This window comes from Colobus angolensis, unplaced genomic scaffold (genome assembly GCF_000951035.1).
Source record: "Colobus angolensis palliatus isolate OR3802 unplaced genomic scaffold, Cang.pa_1.0 Scaffold190, whole genome shotgun sequence".
Lineage (NCBI taxonomy): Eukaryota > Metazoa > Chordata > Mammalia > Primates > Cercopithecidae > Colobus > Colobus angolensis.
This window is the reverse complement of record NW_012115044.1, coordinates 900,501-917,206: the sequence shown is the minus strand read 5'-3', so window position 1 is coordinate 917,206 and position 16,706 is coordinate 900,501. Positions and strand designations below refer to the sequence as shown.

Sequence of the window (16,706 nt, the reverse complement as noted above, 5' to 3'; positions counted from 1 at the left end):
TGCAGTAAAGACAGGCATAAGAAATTATAAAAGTATTAATTTGGGGAACTGATAAATGTCCATGAAATCTTCACAATTTATGTTCCTCTGTCACGGCTCCAGCCGGTCCCTCTGTTTGGGGTCCCTGACTTCCCACAACAAACATGGAGCCAGGAAAAGCTCCTCAATATGGAAAAGGATGAGTGAGTGAGAGTTCCCTGGAGGACTGTACACAGGGACCTGTGCAAGACTAGGATTGGGAGAATTCCCCTGGTTCCCCTGGCCCCACCCCATGCTTCTAAACTGAGGCAGAGAGCCACCCCAGAGTTTCTGCAGTGACCACTCTCAAGTCCATGGGGATCTCTATAAGCCTTGGACTCTGGAACGGAATGACACCAGTACCATATCCCCAGGAGAGGCCATGGTCCTGCCTGGGAGCAGTAAGATTATTGCACTCTGCCTTGCCATACAAGACTTGGTGCTAGCCTTCACCCAACAGTCCCACTGCTGCCTGAAATCAGTTGGCAGCCACAGCTTCCTGTTGCCCCAGGAAACACCCTGACAGCAGGGTAGGTGACTCCCACCCACCCCTGCTGCTGGTAGCCAGACAGGCCATGCCTGCTAGAGTGTCCAGCCCAGTGGTCTCACTTCTGCCTCAACTATGTGGGCAGATACAACCCCGTGTTCCCCTAGGAAGTATCCAGACAGCAGACTAGGTGACCACATCCAGTCCCACAGCTCTTAGCTGAGTAGGACGTGCAGACCTGAGTGATGCCCAAGGAGGGAGAAGCCCTCCCTTTCAGATCACTGAGAGAGGTGAGATGCCCAGGTTTGCAAGCCAGTGGAGGGGCAGAGTGTAATTATTGCTGCAGGGTTGATCTGGCAAGCATATGGCCTGTCTGCCAACCATGGCCTCTGCTTAAAAGAGCCCCGTGATTCAAAACACCCAACAAAAGAAATGTGACACAGAGCCAGTCAAAGGGGGCTCCTCCAAGGCCCAAGAGCTGACTAGGGTAGGGGGTCATCACTTTCCCTTTTCACCCCAGAGCACTACTACCAACCATGCCAAAACACAAATGAGTTGTGCTACAGCATTAAGAGCCTATCTGCCAGCTAATACTCTTAAACACTACCTACTAGATCACAGCCCAAAACACAACACCAAAATATTTTGCCAGTATACAATACCTGTGAAAACAAAGGTGACACCTGTGAAAACAAAGGGCTCCCACCAGCACCCCTGCCCCAATCAATGCACAAGCACTCCACCATGCCATCATGGCTGCTGGCATTCATGAGCAGCACAGATCCCACTGCCACCACCCCAGTGAATTGCTTTGGCCAGCAACCCTATTGGAGTATTGTGGCCAGTGAACCAGGAACACCTTCACCCCTCCAGTGCAACAGATTTCTAATGTTGAAGGGCCACAGAACAAAGCTGGGGACACACAAAATTGTGTGCTCTAACTCTAGCCCCCCACAGTTAGAGCACACAGTCCAGGAGTTCTGAGCTGAGCCTGGGCCCCCTGAAATCTTCCAGAAGTGAAGACGGTCAACTGAACCCACCTTATTCCACAATCAAACCCCCATGGGCATCAAAGAAAAAAAAACCCATCCAAAAGACAGCAGCTTCAAAGATTAAAGGAACATCAGTCCATACAAATGAGAAAGAACCAGTGCAAGAACTCTGGCAACTCAAAAAGTTGGCGTGTCTTCCTACCTCCAAACAATTATACTAGTTCCCCAGCAACGGTTCTTAACCAGGCTGAAATTACAGACATAGAATTCAGAATATAGATAGGAATGAAAATCATTGAAATTCAGGAGAAACTCAAAACCCAATCCAATAAATCTAAGGAATACAATAAAATGGTACAAGAGCTAAAAGACAAAATGGCCATTTTAAGAAAGAATCAAACTGATCTGATAGCACTGAAAAACTCACTCTAAGAATTTCATAATACAAATTACAAGTATTAACAGCAGAATAGACCAAGCTGAGAAAAGAATCTCACAGGGCTGGTTCTCCAAATTAACTGAGACAAAAATAAAGAAAAAAGAATAAAAAAGAACAAAACCTCTGAGAAACACGGGATTATGTAAAGAGACCAAATCTATGCCTCACTGGCATCCCTGAAAGACAGGGATAGAGAACAAGCAACTTGGAAAACATATTTGAAAATATCATCCACAAAAACATCCCCAACCTCACTAGAGAGGCCAATATTCAAATTCAGGAAATGCAGAGAACCCCTATAAGATACATGCAAGACAACCATCCCCAAGACACCCAGTCATCAGATTCTCCAAGATCAACGTGAAACAAAAAATATTAAAGGCAGCTAGAGAGAAGGGGCAGGCCACCTGCAAAGGGAATCCCATCAGGCCAAGAGAGGACCTTTCAGCAGAAACTCTATATTTGAGGGCTTGAGGGCCTATATCCAGCATTTTTAAAGAAACTAAGACCAAGAATTTCATATCCAGCCAAACTAAGTTTCATAATTGAAGGAGAAATAAGATCATTTTCAGACAAGCAAATGCTAAGGGAATTTGTTACCTGCCTTACAAGAGGTCTTTAAGGTGCTACTAAACATGGAAATGAAAGACTGTTAGCAGCCACCACAAAAACACACTTAAGTACACAGACCACTGACACTATAAAGCAACTACACAATCAAGTCTGCAAAATAACCAGCTAAACAACACAATGACAGGATCAAATCCACATATATCAATATTAACGGACTTAACGCCCCAATTAAAAGGCAGCAGAAAGTTGGATAAATAAGTAAGACCCAACCATATGCTGTTTTTTTTGTTTTGTTTTGTTTTGAGATGTGGTCTTGCTCTGTTGCTCTGTCACCCAGGCTGGAGTGCAGTGGCGTGATCTCAGTTCATGGGTTCAAGCAATTCTGTCTCAGCCTTCTGAGTAGCTGGGACTACAGGCAGGTGCCACCATGCCCAGCTAATTTTTTGTATTTTTAGTAGAGATGGGTTTTCACCACGTTAGCCAGGATGGTCTCGATCTCCTGACCTCGAGATCTGCCTGCCTAGGCCTCCCAATGTGCTAGGATTATAGGCGTCAGCCACTGTGCCCAGCCAACTGTATGCTGTCTTTAAGAGACCCATCTCATATGCAATGGCATCCATAGGCTCGATGTAAAGGGGTGGAGAAAAATCTGGCAAGCAAATGAAAAATAAAAAAAGCAGAGATTGCTATTCTAATTTCAGAAAAAACAGACCTTAAGCCAACAATGATTTAAAAAGACAAATAAGAGCATTACATAAAGGTAAAGGGTTCAATTCAACATGAAGATTTAACTATCCCAAGTATGTATGCAATCAACACAGGAACATCCAGACTCATGAAACAAGTTCCTAGAGACCTACAAAGAGACTTAAATAACCACACAATAATAGTGGGAGGCTTCAACACCCTATTAACAGTATTAGACAGATCATTGAGGTAGAAAACTAACAAAGATAACTGTGACCTGAACTTGACACTTAACCAAATGGACCCAACAGACATCTACAGAGCTCTCCACCCCAAAACAGCAAAATATACATTCTTCTCATTTGCACCTGGCACATACTCTAAAAACTGACCACACAATCAGCCATTAAACAATTCTCAGCAAATATAAAAAACCAAAAATTATATTAACCACACTCTTGGACAACAGCACAAAAACAATAGAAATCAATACTAAGAAGATCACTAAAAATCATACAATTACATGGAAATTAAACAACCTGCTCCTGATGACTTCTGAGTAAACAATGAAATTAAGGCAGAAGTCAAGAAATTCTTTGAAACTAATGAGAATAAAGACAGAAAATACCAGAATCTCTGGGACACAGCTAAAGCAGGGTTAAAAGTTTACAGTGCAAAATACCCACATGAAACAGTTAGAAAGATCTAGAAAGAACAATCTAACATCACACCTAGAGGAACTAGAAAAACAAAAGCAAATCAACCCCAAAGCTAGCAGAAGACAGGAAATAACCAAAATCCAAGCTAAATAGAATGAAATTGAGAAGTGAAAAACCATACAAAAGATCAATGAAATCATGAAATCATAAGTTGGCTCTTTGAAAGAATAAATAAGATTAATAGATTACTAGCTAGACTAATTTAAAAGAGAAGATCCAAATAAACACAATCAGAAATGACAAAGGGAACATTACCACCGACCCCACAGAAATTAAAAAAAAGAAAGAAAGAAAGAAAAAAACACCCAGAGACTATTATGAACACCTCTATGCACAAAAACTAGAAAACCTAGAAGAAATGGATAAATTTCTGGAAATATAGAACCTCCCAAGATTGAGCCAGGAAGAAATTAAAACCCCATACAGACCAAGAATGAGTTCCAAAGTTGAACCAGTGATTAAAAGCCCATCAACCAAAAAAAGCCCAGGACCAGATGGATTCACAGCCAAATTCTACCAGACATGTAAAGAAGAGTTGGTACCATTCCTACTGAAACTATTCAAAAACAAAAACAATTGAGGAGGAAGAACTTCTCCCTAACTCATTATATGAGGCCAGCATCATTCAGCATCATTCTGATACCAAAACCTGGCAGAGAAACAACACAAAAAGAAAACCTGAGGCCAATATGTTTGATGAGCATTGATGCAAAAATCCTCAACAAAATACTAGCAAACTGAATCCAGCAGCACATCAAAAAGTGAATTCACCACAATCAAGTAGGCTTTATCCCTGGGATGCAAGGTTGGTTCAACATACGTAAATCAGTAAGTGTGATTCATCACATAAACAGAACTGAAAACAAAAACCACGTGATCATCTCAATAGATGCAGAAAAGGCTTTCAATACAATTCAACATCTGTTCATGTTAAAAACCCTCAACAAACCAGGCACTGAAGGAACATACCTCAAAATAATAAGAGCCACGTATGACAAACCCCACAGCCAGCATCATACTGAATGGGCAAAAGCTGGAAGAATTCCCCTTGAGAACTGGAACGAGACAAAGATGCCCACTCTCATCACTTCTATTCAACATAGTACTGGAACTCCTGACCAGAACAATCAGGCAAGGGAAAGAAATAAAAGGCATCCAAACAGGAAATCAAACTGTTATCTATTTGCAGAAGATATGATTTTTATACTTAGAAAATCCCATAGTCTGCCCAAAAGCTCCTAGATCTGATGAGCAACTTCGGCAAAATTTCAGGACACAAAAATCAATATACAAAAATCAGTAGTTTTCTATACCCAACAACATCCAAGCTGAGTGCCAAGTCAAGACCACAATCCCATTCATTATAGCAAAAGAAAAAAAAAGTAAAATACCTAGAAATACAGTTAACCAGGAAGGTGAAAGATCTCTACAACAAGAATTATAAAATATTGCTCAAATAAATCAGAGATGACACAAATGGAAAAACATTCCATGCTCGTGATAGGAAGAATCAATATTGTTAAAATGTTCATACTGCCCAAAGCATTTTATAGATTCAATGCTATTCCTATCAAACTACCAATGACATTCTTCACAGAATTAGGAAAAAACTTTTCTAAAAATCATATGGAACCAAAAAAGAGCCCAATAGCCAAAGTAATCCTAAGCAAAAAGAACAAAGTTGGAGGCGTCACAATACCCAACTTCAAGCTATACTATAAGACAACTGTAACCAAAACAGCATGGTACTGGTATGAAAACAGACACATAGACCAATGGAACAGAACAGAGAGCCCAGAAATAAAGCCACACACCTACAACCATCTGGTCATCGACAAAGTTGACAAAAAAAAGCAATGGGGAAAGGACTCCCTATTCAATAAATGGTGCTGGAATAACTGGCTAGCTATATGCAGAAGATTGAAACTGGCCCCCTTCCTTACACCATATATAAAAATCAGCTCAAGATGGATTAAAGACTTAAATATAAAACTTAAAACTATAAAACCCTTGAAGAAAATTTAGGAATGACCGGGCACGGTGGTTCACGCCCGTAATCTCAGCAGTCTAGGAGGCTGAGGCAGGCGGATCACTTGAGCTCAGGAGTTCAAGACCAGCCTGGGTGAGATGGTGAAACCTCATCTCTACAAAAAAATACATAAATTATCCAGGTGTAGTAGTCTGCACCTATAGTCCCAGCTACTTGGGGGGCTGAGGCAGAAGAATTGCTTGAGTCCAGGAGGTTGAGGCTGCAGTAAGCTATGTTTGCACCACTGCACTCCAGCCTGGGTGACACAGTGAGATCTCGTCTCGAAAAAGAAAAAAAAGAAAGAAAGAAAATTTGGAAAATACCATTCTAGACATAAGCCCTAGCAAAGATTTCATGATGAAGACATCAAAAGCAATTGCAACAACAAAAAAAATGACAAATGGGGCATAATTAAACTAAACAGTGTCTGCACAGCAAAAGAAATTATCAACAGAGTAAACAGACAACCTATAGAATGGGAGGAAAGATTTACAAACTATGTGTCTGAAAATGCTCTAACATCCAGAATCTATAAGGAACTTAAAGAAATTAATAAGCAAAAAAAAACAAACAACCCAATAAAAAAGTAGGCAAGGAATATGAACAGACACTTTTCAAAAGAAGACATACATCTGCCCAGCAAGCATATGAAAAAATGCTCAACATCCCTAATCACTAGGGAAATGCATATCAAACCACAGTGAGATACTATCTCACACCAGACAGAATGGCTATTATTAAAAAGTCAAAAAATAACAGCTGTGAGGTTGCAGAGAAAAAGGAATGCTTATACACTGCTGCTGGGAGTGTAGGTTAGTTCAGCCATTGTGGAACGCAGTTTGGCAATTTCTCAAAGAACTTAAAACAGAATTACCGTTTGACCTGAGAATCCCATTACTGGGTATCTAACCACAGGAATATAAATTGTTCTACCTTAAAGACACATGCACAAGTATATTAATCACAGCACTATTCACAACAGTAAAGACATGCAATGCACAAGAATGTTCATCGCAGCACTATTCACAATAGTAAAGACATGCAATCAACCTAGATGCCCCTCAATGGTAGACTGGATAAAGAAAACATGGTACATATACACCAAGGGATAGTATGCAGTCATAAAAAAGAACAAGGCCATGCCCTTTGTAGCAACATGTATGGAGCTGGAGGCCATTATCCTGAGTGAACTACTGCGGGAACAGAAAACTAAATACCCATGTTTTCACTTACAAATGGGAGATGAACACTGAGTACACATGGCCACAAAGAAGGGAACAGTAGACACTGGGGCCTACTTGAGGGTGGAGGTGGAAGGAGGGTAAGGACTGAAAACTACCTATTGGGTACCATGCTTATTACCTGGGTCACGAATTAATCTGTACACCAAACTCCCATGACACACAATTTACCTGTATAACAAATGTGTACATGTACCCCTGAAACTAAAAGATCAAAAACATTTAAAAAGTGGTGTCATGTAACTGTAAACAATGATTTAAAAGAACACAGATTTAAAACACCCCCTAATTTTGGCCAGGTGCGGTGGCTCACACTGTAATCCCAGCACCTTGAGAGGCTGAGGCAGGTGGATCACCTGGGGTCAGGAGTTCGAGACCAGCCTGGGCAACATGGTGAAACCCTATCTCTATTAAAAATACAAAAACAAAATTAGCTGGGCGTGGTGGTGGGCACCCATAATCCTAGCTACATAGGAGGCTGAAGCAGGAGACTCACTTGAACTCGGGAGGTGGAGGTTGCAGTGAGCTGAGGTCGCGCCATTGCACTCCACCCTGGGCAACAAGAGCAAGGCTCCGTCTCAAAAAAAATTTTTAAAAAGACTCCCTAATTTTATTTATTTTTCTCACGTGAAAATGTTTAATCTTCATGCTGATGCACATCTGAGTGCTTATCATCAAATCAAAGTGTGAAGTAAAAAAAGGCAGTTTAAGAAAGTTCCAGTGTTTCAAAGAGAGCACTTTTTAAAAGGTATATACATAAAAAACATTTCATTATACCATAAAATAAATGCAGCACCGTAAGATAAAGGAAGACTAATATATATGGAGTTTTGGTCTTTCTCCCCTCTACAGCTGCAACCATCTTCAACCTGCTGAACTTAACTCAATGGTTACAGGAATTTTTTGCTTTTTCTTGGGTCTCCTATTCAGTTCACACTTCAGGCTGTTCAGCAGATGCCTGTGATTCTGGAGATTCAAATCACTGGTGAAAGTTTTTTCTCTGTTTCCTCAGTTTTTCAGGAGCTTTTCTTCATAAAATGATCTCCCGCTGTTTGAAGTACCTTCAGTCTTCCTCATCAACAAAAACTAAATTCAAAAAGTACCTTACTGAAAATTTTTTGTTCACATCTCTCTGATTGTTGGAGTAGGGTCATATCCCACTAAAAATAGCCTCATTGGAATTGATTCGCCTTTTACTGGTGCACCATCCATTATTTCATTTTTTTTTTTTTTTTTTTTTTTTCGAGACAGAGTCTTGCTCTGTCACCCAGGCTGGAGTGCAGTGGCCGGATCTCAGCTCACTGCAGACTCCGCCTCCCAGGTTCACGTCATTCTCCTGCCTCAGCCTCCGGAGTAGCTGGGACTACAGGCGCCGGCCACCTCGCCCGGCTAGTTTTTGTATTTTTAGTGGAGACGGGGTTTCACCGGGTTAGCCAGGATGGTCTCGATCTCCTGACCTTGTGATCCGCCCGTCTCGGCCTCCCAAAGTGCTGGGATTACAGGCTTGAGCCACCGCGCCCGGCCCATCCATTATTTCATATCTGGTGATTGTTTCTGTTTCTGCTGTGGTACTGGGTCCAATTCCTGTGATCTCTTTTTTGATCAGTTGTAACTCCATATGTTGTATTTTTATTCTTACTACCAAGAAGTAAATTTTTCCGACTATTACATGCTTTAAATGATACTTTGATTTATTATATTCAAATTATATATGTAGACAATTTTCAATGCCCACTTTTTTTTGTTTGTTTGTTTGTTTGGAGACGGAGTCTCACTCTGTCGCCCAGGCTGGAGTGCAGTGGTGCGATCTCGGCTCACTGCCAGCGCCACCTCCTGGCTTCACGCCATTCTCCTGCCTCAGCCAGTAGCTGGGACTACAGACGTCCGGCACCAAGCCCGGCTAATTTTTTGTATTTTTAGTGGAGAAGGGGTTAAGTGGAGACGGGGTTTCACCGTGTTAGCCAGGACGGTCTCAATCTCCTGACCTCGTGATCCGTCTGCCTCCGCCTCCCAAAGTGCTGGGATTATAGGCCTGAGCCACGGCGCCCGGCCTCAATGCCCACTTCTATCTTAATACAATTGTTAACATCAGGACAGGTGGCAAGGTGGTGAACAGTAAGATCATATTCTTTTACTAAATCTGTCAGTGTTCTTCCTATTGTCACTTTAAGAAAATACCTCCAGCGAACATTTGCATAAATTCAGAATCATAACTTCTTCTCTGAGTCAGTTCTCCAGGTGAGGCTAGTTCTTGCATTAGGTTTATAAATTCATGAGCATTACTCTTGTCATTGAAAAGTTCCATTTGACCTATAAATTCAATTCTAATTCCTTCGTGCTCTAGCCTCTATCCAGGTTGCTTAAAGGTTACATTTACCTTTCCTGAAACAGATTCTCCATTATAAAGAGATAGTGTTTTTCTACTTTGCCATTTTCAGTTTTCATTTCTGTCATTTTCCTGGCTTCCCCATCATTAAAGACAATATCGATCTCACAAATTGGACCAAAAAAAGCCTTCAAGAAAACTCATTGTCAGCACTGCTGCCACATCCCCCCTACTTTACTCCTCTTCACTCAGGAGAACTCTCAGACCCAGCTCCCTCTGCTCAGCACCCCCAATTTGGAAAACTTAGATCCAGTGGTGGTCATTTGAGTGCTAGAATTAGATTTAATCCACAAATAATTGATTATTTTTAAAAATCATTATATTCTTACTATTTTTAAAAAGAAGCCTTTGAAACTCGATCTCAAGAAATACCAGCCCAGGTGTGGTAGCTCACACTTGCCCCACTTTGGGAGGCTGATGTGGGAGGATCATTTGAGGCCACAAGTTCAAGACCAGCCTGGGCAACATAGGGAGATGCTTGTCTCTATAAAAAATGTTTTAAAATTGGCCAGGCATTGTGGTGCACACCTGTGGTCCCAACTACTGAGGCTGAGGTAGGAGGATCACTTGAGCCCAGGAGGTAGAGGCTACAGTGAACTGTGATTGCACCACTGCACTCCAACCTGGGCAACAGAGCAAGACCGTGTCTCAAAAAAAGAAAGAAAGAAATACTACAACTTTGATTACCAGGTAGCAAGTCAGAGGAGAGCAGCATGCTTTGTAGTCATGATCAGATTCTCTTTTGTAATAAAGCTTCTGACTAATTCTAGGTCTAGTCAGCAACATACTTATAACTGTTTAGATTTAGAATTAGCTGGAAGCCTTTGTTTTGCAAAGCCATTTATAACATTAGACAGTCAATATAATCATTGATATTGAAGCCAGATATATCAGAAAACAAATGCAGTTGTGTTTCAGAAAACAAACTTCATTTATCACCAGCATAGAACAATTCCTCCTGGGTCTTTTCAGCCGTAAAAATGGCAGTGCAACATTAACAGGCATCCTCTCAGAAGATAAAGGGAAATAATGTATCCAGTTCTTCTGAAATACCAAGTTCTCTAGGTAGAAATGAGTCACAAGAAAATACAAAATAGATTCAGAAGAAATATAATAAGTTAAATATTAGCTACTGAGTAAAGAGGAAGATTTGTATCTCAGGCATCCCACATTTTCAAAACTGGAAGAATAGGAAAAATAATTTTTTAAAATTATAAAACTCATAATCACAAGACAATAGCTATTGATAGCAATCTCTTTGCTACTCTACCATCAATAATAAGAACAAAATTGATTTTGGTTCCTAGTATTCATAACAATATCATCTACAAATACATAATTACGTGTAGGCCGGGCATGGTGGCTCACGCCCACAATCCCAGCTCTTTGGGAGGCCAAGGCAGGTGGATCACCTGAGCTCCGGCGTTTGAGATTGGCCTGGAGCAACACAGCAAGACCCTGTCTCTACCAAAAAAAAAAAAAAAAGTGCCAAGCATGTTGGTGCATGCCAGTAATCCCAGCTACTCCAGAGGCTGAAGCACAAGAATCACTTGAGCCCAGGAGGCGGAGGTTGCAGTGAGCTGAGATTGCACCATTGCACTCCAGCCTGGGTGAGAGAGCGAGACCCTGTCTCAAAAAAAAAATATATATATATATATATATATGTTTACATAAAAGTTTCAAATAAAGGAATAATATCTAACGGTTAATAAAATACTTAGATTATAAACTAAATTGCGGCTGGGCGCAGTGGCTCATTCCTATAATCCTAGTACTTTGGGAGGCTGAGGGAGATAGATTGCTTGAGCCCAGGAGTTTGAGACCAACATGGCCAACACGGCAAAACCCCTCTAGTAAAAAAAATACAAAAAGTATCCAGGCGTGGTGACGCATGCCTGTAATCCCAGCTACTCAGGAGGCTGAGGCACAAGAATCGCTTGAACCTGGGAGGCAGAGGTTGCTGTGAGCCGAGATTGCACCTCTTCACTCCAGCTTGGGTGTGGGTGACAGAGCAAAACTCTGTCTCAAATAAATAAATAAATAAAATTGATTATAGAACAACTTTCTCTTTGACTATGTCAAATGACTCACCTTATATGAATCTCTGCTGCTGCTGCTGAATTCTAATTTTATGTAGCAGGCTAAATCATGTGCTCCCAAAGTTAATAAAATATCTAAAATATTTAGGATAAATTCAGTTGCAAACTAACTATAAGCTTATTTGAGATGTTTACCAAAATAAAACTTATATGTATGTATGTATGTATTTATTTATTTATTTATTTTGAGACAGTCTCAATCTATCACCCAGGCTGGAGTGCAGTGGCACAATCTCAGCTTACTGCAACCTCCAACTCCCAGGTTCAGGAGATCCTCCCACCTCAGCCTTCCAAGTAGCTGAGACTACAGGTGTGTACCACCATGCCCAGCTAATTTTTGTATTTTTTGGTACAGACGGGTCCAGGCTGGTCTCAAATTCCTGGGCTCGAGCAATTCACCCGCCTCAACCTCCCAAAGTGCTGGGATTATAGGCATGAGCCACCATACCCAGTCCCAAAATAAAACTTTTTAACACATAATCAATGAAATTCTTCTTATGAGGATTTAACCATTAATTTCCAATTAAGAAATTTAACCAACTTCTTAAGTGGAACTTTTAAAAATATATTGTCTTTGACGTAGTCCATAGATACTGCAGTCTCAAGTGTATAGCTCCATGATTTTCACAAAGGGAATACATATATGTACCACCACTCTGATCAGGATATAGAACTTATACGAGCATCCCAAAAGCTCCCTCCCAGTCTTTACTTACCTGACTCTCCACAACAGTAACTACTATGCTGACTTTATGTCCATAAATTTGTTTGGCCTGGTTTTTATCTTTATATAAAGAAATTATATAGCATGTACTCTTTTATATCTGGCTTCTTTTGCTCAACATTGTTATCTGTGAGTTCTACTCATATTGTTACAAGTATCAGTACTTTGTATTTTTTTCATTGTTAGATAGGATTCTTTTGTGGGAATATACACAGTCTATTCATCCATTCTATTACTGATGGCCACCTGAACTGTTTTGAGTTTGGGACCATCATAAATAATGTTGCTATGAACACTGTAGTACATCATTCAGAGTACAAATGTACCCATTTCTGATGAATGTATACCTAGGAGTGGAACTGCTGAGTCACAGAGAATTCATACCTTTAGTAGTTACTGCTAAGCTTTTTGGCAAAGTGGGTGTTGCAATTTACACTCCACCAAAATTCAGTTGTTTCACATGAAACCATTTTGAATTGAGTTCAACCTAATTGAATTGGTACCTTAATGAATAAATATACTTTTAGTTTTCAAAAGGTCTGAACTTACTTGTTGGAAGCATTACCTAATTAAATAATTATACTGTTCACATGTGAATTTAACCAAATATTTGAATACCAGTTTATATACTGCCAAAATAAAATCAAAGCATGTCTAATTCTTCCCCCTCACAACATAAATCAGTTTATATAGGCTCAACCTTCCAAGAATAATAGCATTCTCCCAAATTTATCATTAGGTAAGAACACAAGGACTAACCTATTATATTTCTAGAACTGGCAAATTTCTGCATAAAGCGTGAACTGGTAAAAAGCAATTCAAACATTCTGTCAGCACTGATATGAAAAACACGGTTGATAAAAAGTCTTCCATGAAGATCTTTCTCAGAAACATTTTCTGGAAAAACAGAAACACAAACCAAAAGAGAAGAAATAAAGAAAGATTATTTTAACGCTTTAGGGGGTTTTGTGGGGTTTTCTTTGTATTGTTTTATTTTGGGCATAAAATCATTTTAAAATATGATTACAATGAGGAGAACATTCCAGAACACTATTTAAAAAAATTCAAATAGGAATTAAATATATACATATGTACAACCTATAACTATGCATAACAATATATAGTTAACTAAACTACATATAATCAATATTTCAACTGTCAAAATCCAAAAGATATAGAAGTATTTAACTTGAATGATACCAAATGGCCATAATACTCAAAAGAATATTTCAAAAGGAACAAAGACAATATACAGACACATAACATAGTATCTACCATAGAAATTAGCAACTTCTACCTCTGAATGCTCACTCAGTAGATATTAATTTGTCAATGGCTATAGTATCTGCTGCACTTAGCTTATCAGCCTGAATAATGTTTCAACTTGACTTAATGTTCACTACCCAAAGACAAGAATGACTATAATCACAACCTATTTTCAACACCACACATTAAAAGAACTAAGAAATCCTTCTGAAAAGTATTCATCAAAGCTAAATAATGCCCAATGAAATATTACATTTTTTCTGGGAATTTGATCATCATAATGGTGTTGAAAACTACTAGTGACAAATAAAGAAGCAATATCTTGCTCACCTATTCTCATATGCCCTGGAAATATTATATAAAATATCCCATACTTACATAGTGCTTACTATATGTTAGACATTGTGCTACATACCTTGCAAGTATTGACTCATCCTCACTGCAATGCTATGAGATAAGTGGTAATTATCATCATTATTTCCAGATGAGGAAACAGAATCACAGAAATAATTGCCAAGGCTCCATGGCTAGTGAGTGACTGACCTGGAATTTGAACTCACTCCAGCTCCAGAGCACACAAACTTAACATCTATTTTATACTGCCAGAAGGAATTTAACTTAGAAGAATCAAACAGAAAAGAAAAAAAAATACCTAGGAACAGAAGCCTGGCATAATAGAGGAAGTAGCATAAGGCAATCCAATATGAAATTGTAATGATTTCAGGACCAGGATCATTTACTATTATTTCAAGGATTATGCCCCATTGATACAGAATAAAAATTGCTACAAAAGCTCCCCATGTTTCAGAAATCAAGCTCTAAGAATGATCTGGGTAAAGCATCTGTCAATATTAGTCAGGTGAAATCAAAGGGCAATAGTATATGAATCAGAAAAACTCTTCCAGCTCCGGCTTCATCCCTAGCTATTGCTATTTATTCCCCATTGAATGATTTGTGTCTCCCTATTTTGCTCGAGGCATAAAGGACTTACGGATATCAGATAGATATTGATTTGCTTCTCCCTTCAACAATACTCTATGTAGGCAAAAACTATTTACTGCAATTTCAAATAATGGCTCCTTCGGCGTAGAAATGAATCACAAAACTAGGAAATTTTGCTAAGCTTTGTGAGGTAACTTTCCAATTAGGCCTGGGAAACAGTTTTTTCTGACATGTAAGTATTATATGTTCATTGTAAAAATAATTCAAATATTCACAAAGGAAGAAAACAACTAAAGGTGATTCTGTTGATCTTGTTCATTTCCTTCACAGAACCTATCCTGACTTGTAGTTATACTTTTATTGGTTTATTGACTTATCTTTCTCTTGCTCACTATACTAGATCAACATACTATCACTAAAGAAAATTATGTTTGGTGTAAAGTGATCTGCAATCTCCCTCACTCCCTCTAAACCCATACACACGTCCCCAATCTCCTGGGATGGTTTACTTTTTGTGACCTTTTCAATTGTCAGTTCAGTTCATTGACTTCAACCGTCTTCATAACTTAACAACTTTAAAAAAGTAAAAAAATAGATTCATTATTTTACCCATTAAATACATATGACAAGTCCAATATTTTGGAATGTGCTTAGGGAAACCAGTAGGAGCACCTGATTTGTTATCTAATGATAATCTAATAAGAAAAAAATCACCATACACTTTAAATAAAACTCCCCAAACAGAGGTCTGAATGTTACATATACCTTCTCACTGCTGTAAAGCCAAATAGCCTTTGCAAGGAGCAAAGTGTGATCAGCGCTCATGTGCAATAAAGAATCTATACACTACTATTCTTTATTTCTAGATATGCATAATTTTCATCAGTTTTATTGTTATCCTTTATGCAACTTACAATGTTACTTTTATAGGATTCTTTGGTTTTTTTGTTTTTTTGTTTTTTTTTGAGACAGACTCTCACTCTCGGGATTAAAAGCTTGTGCCACCACACTCAGCTAAGTTTTGTATTTTTAGTAGAGATGGGCTTTCATTACATTGGCCAGACTGGTCTTGAACTCCTGACCTCATGTGACCCACCTGAGTCGGCCTTCCAAAGTGCTGGGATTACAGGCGTGCGCCACCGCATCCAGCTGAAACTACTTTGGAATGACCATTCTTATAAAAGAAGCAGGTGAGAAAGAAAAAAAAAAATCCTGGTTTTGGTGTTACTTACCTATTTGGCCACTGGGGGCCAGAGGAGATCTTCCTAAAGTCCTAAATTCAGGTAAACAGTGTATGACTAATCCATGCCCTGCTGCATAGCAAAGCATGAATGGTAAGGACACTAATAAAGCAGTCGCTTTGCTACCCTTGATCTTTCCAAACGTCTCCCACTACACTGACTTCAATAGCAATGATCTTACAGTTTTAAGAAAAAGAGTCCTTAAAATGCCTACTTAATAAGTACAACAACAAGCCTCAAGTAATTTGTACTAAATTTTCCTTTAAACAACTACTTTCATTATATTTTTTGCTTTCTCTTTCTCTTTCCCTTTCTCTCTCCTATTGGTGGTTACAAGAAAGTAACACATAGTGTCTACAACATCTATCCTCAAAACTGAAACATAAGAAGTATTATTATTATTATTATCTTTTTTTTTTAAGAGACAGGATCTGGCTCTGTAGCCCAGGCTAGAGTGCAATGGTGCAGTCATAGCTCACTGCAGCCTTGACCTCCTGGGTTCAAGTGATGCTCCTCCTTCAGCCTCCTGAGTAGCTAGGACTACAGGCATGCACCACCATGCCCGGCTAATTTTTTATTTGATGTAGAGACAAGTCTTGTCCAGACTGGTCTCAAACTCCTGGCCCAAGCAATCCTCCCACCTCGGCCTCTCCAAGTACTGGGATTGCGGATATGAGCCACTGTGCGCCACCAAGAAAAACTAAAATTTTTGATCTTTCTCAAACTTAAAAGCAGTATAACACACACAATCTATATTTTGGAAGTTTTTAAAATATGTTTTTAAAAATTAAATTTTATGTTAAGGAAAACACATTAACGTAGTAAGCTTACATCTACATAAAATGGTTGGGAAATGGGCTTAC

At 39.3% G+C, this 16,706-nt stretch overlaps 1 protein-coding gene and 1 pseudogene across 3 annotated transcripts in view; both read right to left on the bottom strand.

Annotated features, from left to right (window-relative positions):
- The window catches only part of GRAMD1C (GRAM domain containing 1C), a 110,418-nt gene that overhangs the window by 20,621 nt on the left and 73,091 nt on the right, over positions 1–16,706 (bottom strand). For all 3 annotated transcript variants that reach the window (XM_011940583.1, XM_011940584.1, XM_011940585.1), the window contains one exon: positions 13,154–13,291. In XM_011940583.1, the coding sequence (XP_011795973.1) occupies positions 13,154–13,291 (138 nt within the window). The remainder of the gene's footprint in view (positions 1–13,153; positions 13,292–16,706) is intronic.
- On the bottom strand, positions 7,421–10,357 carry LOC105510751 (annotated as a pseudogene).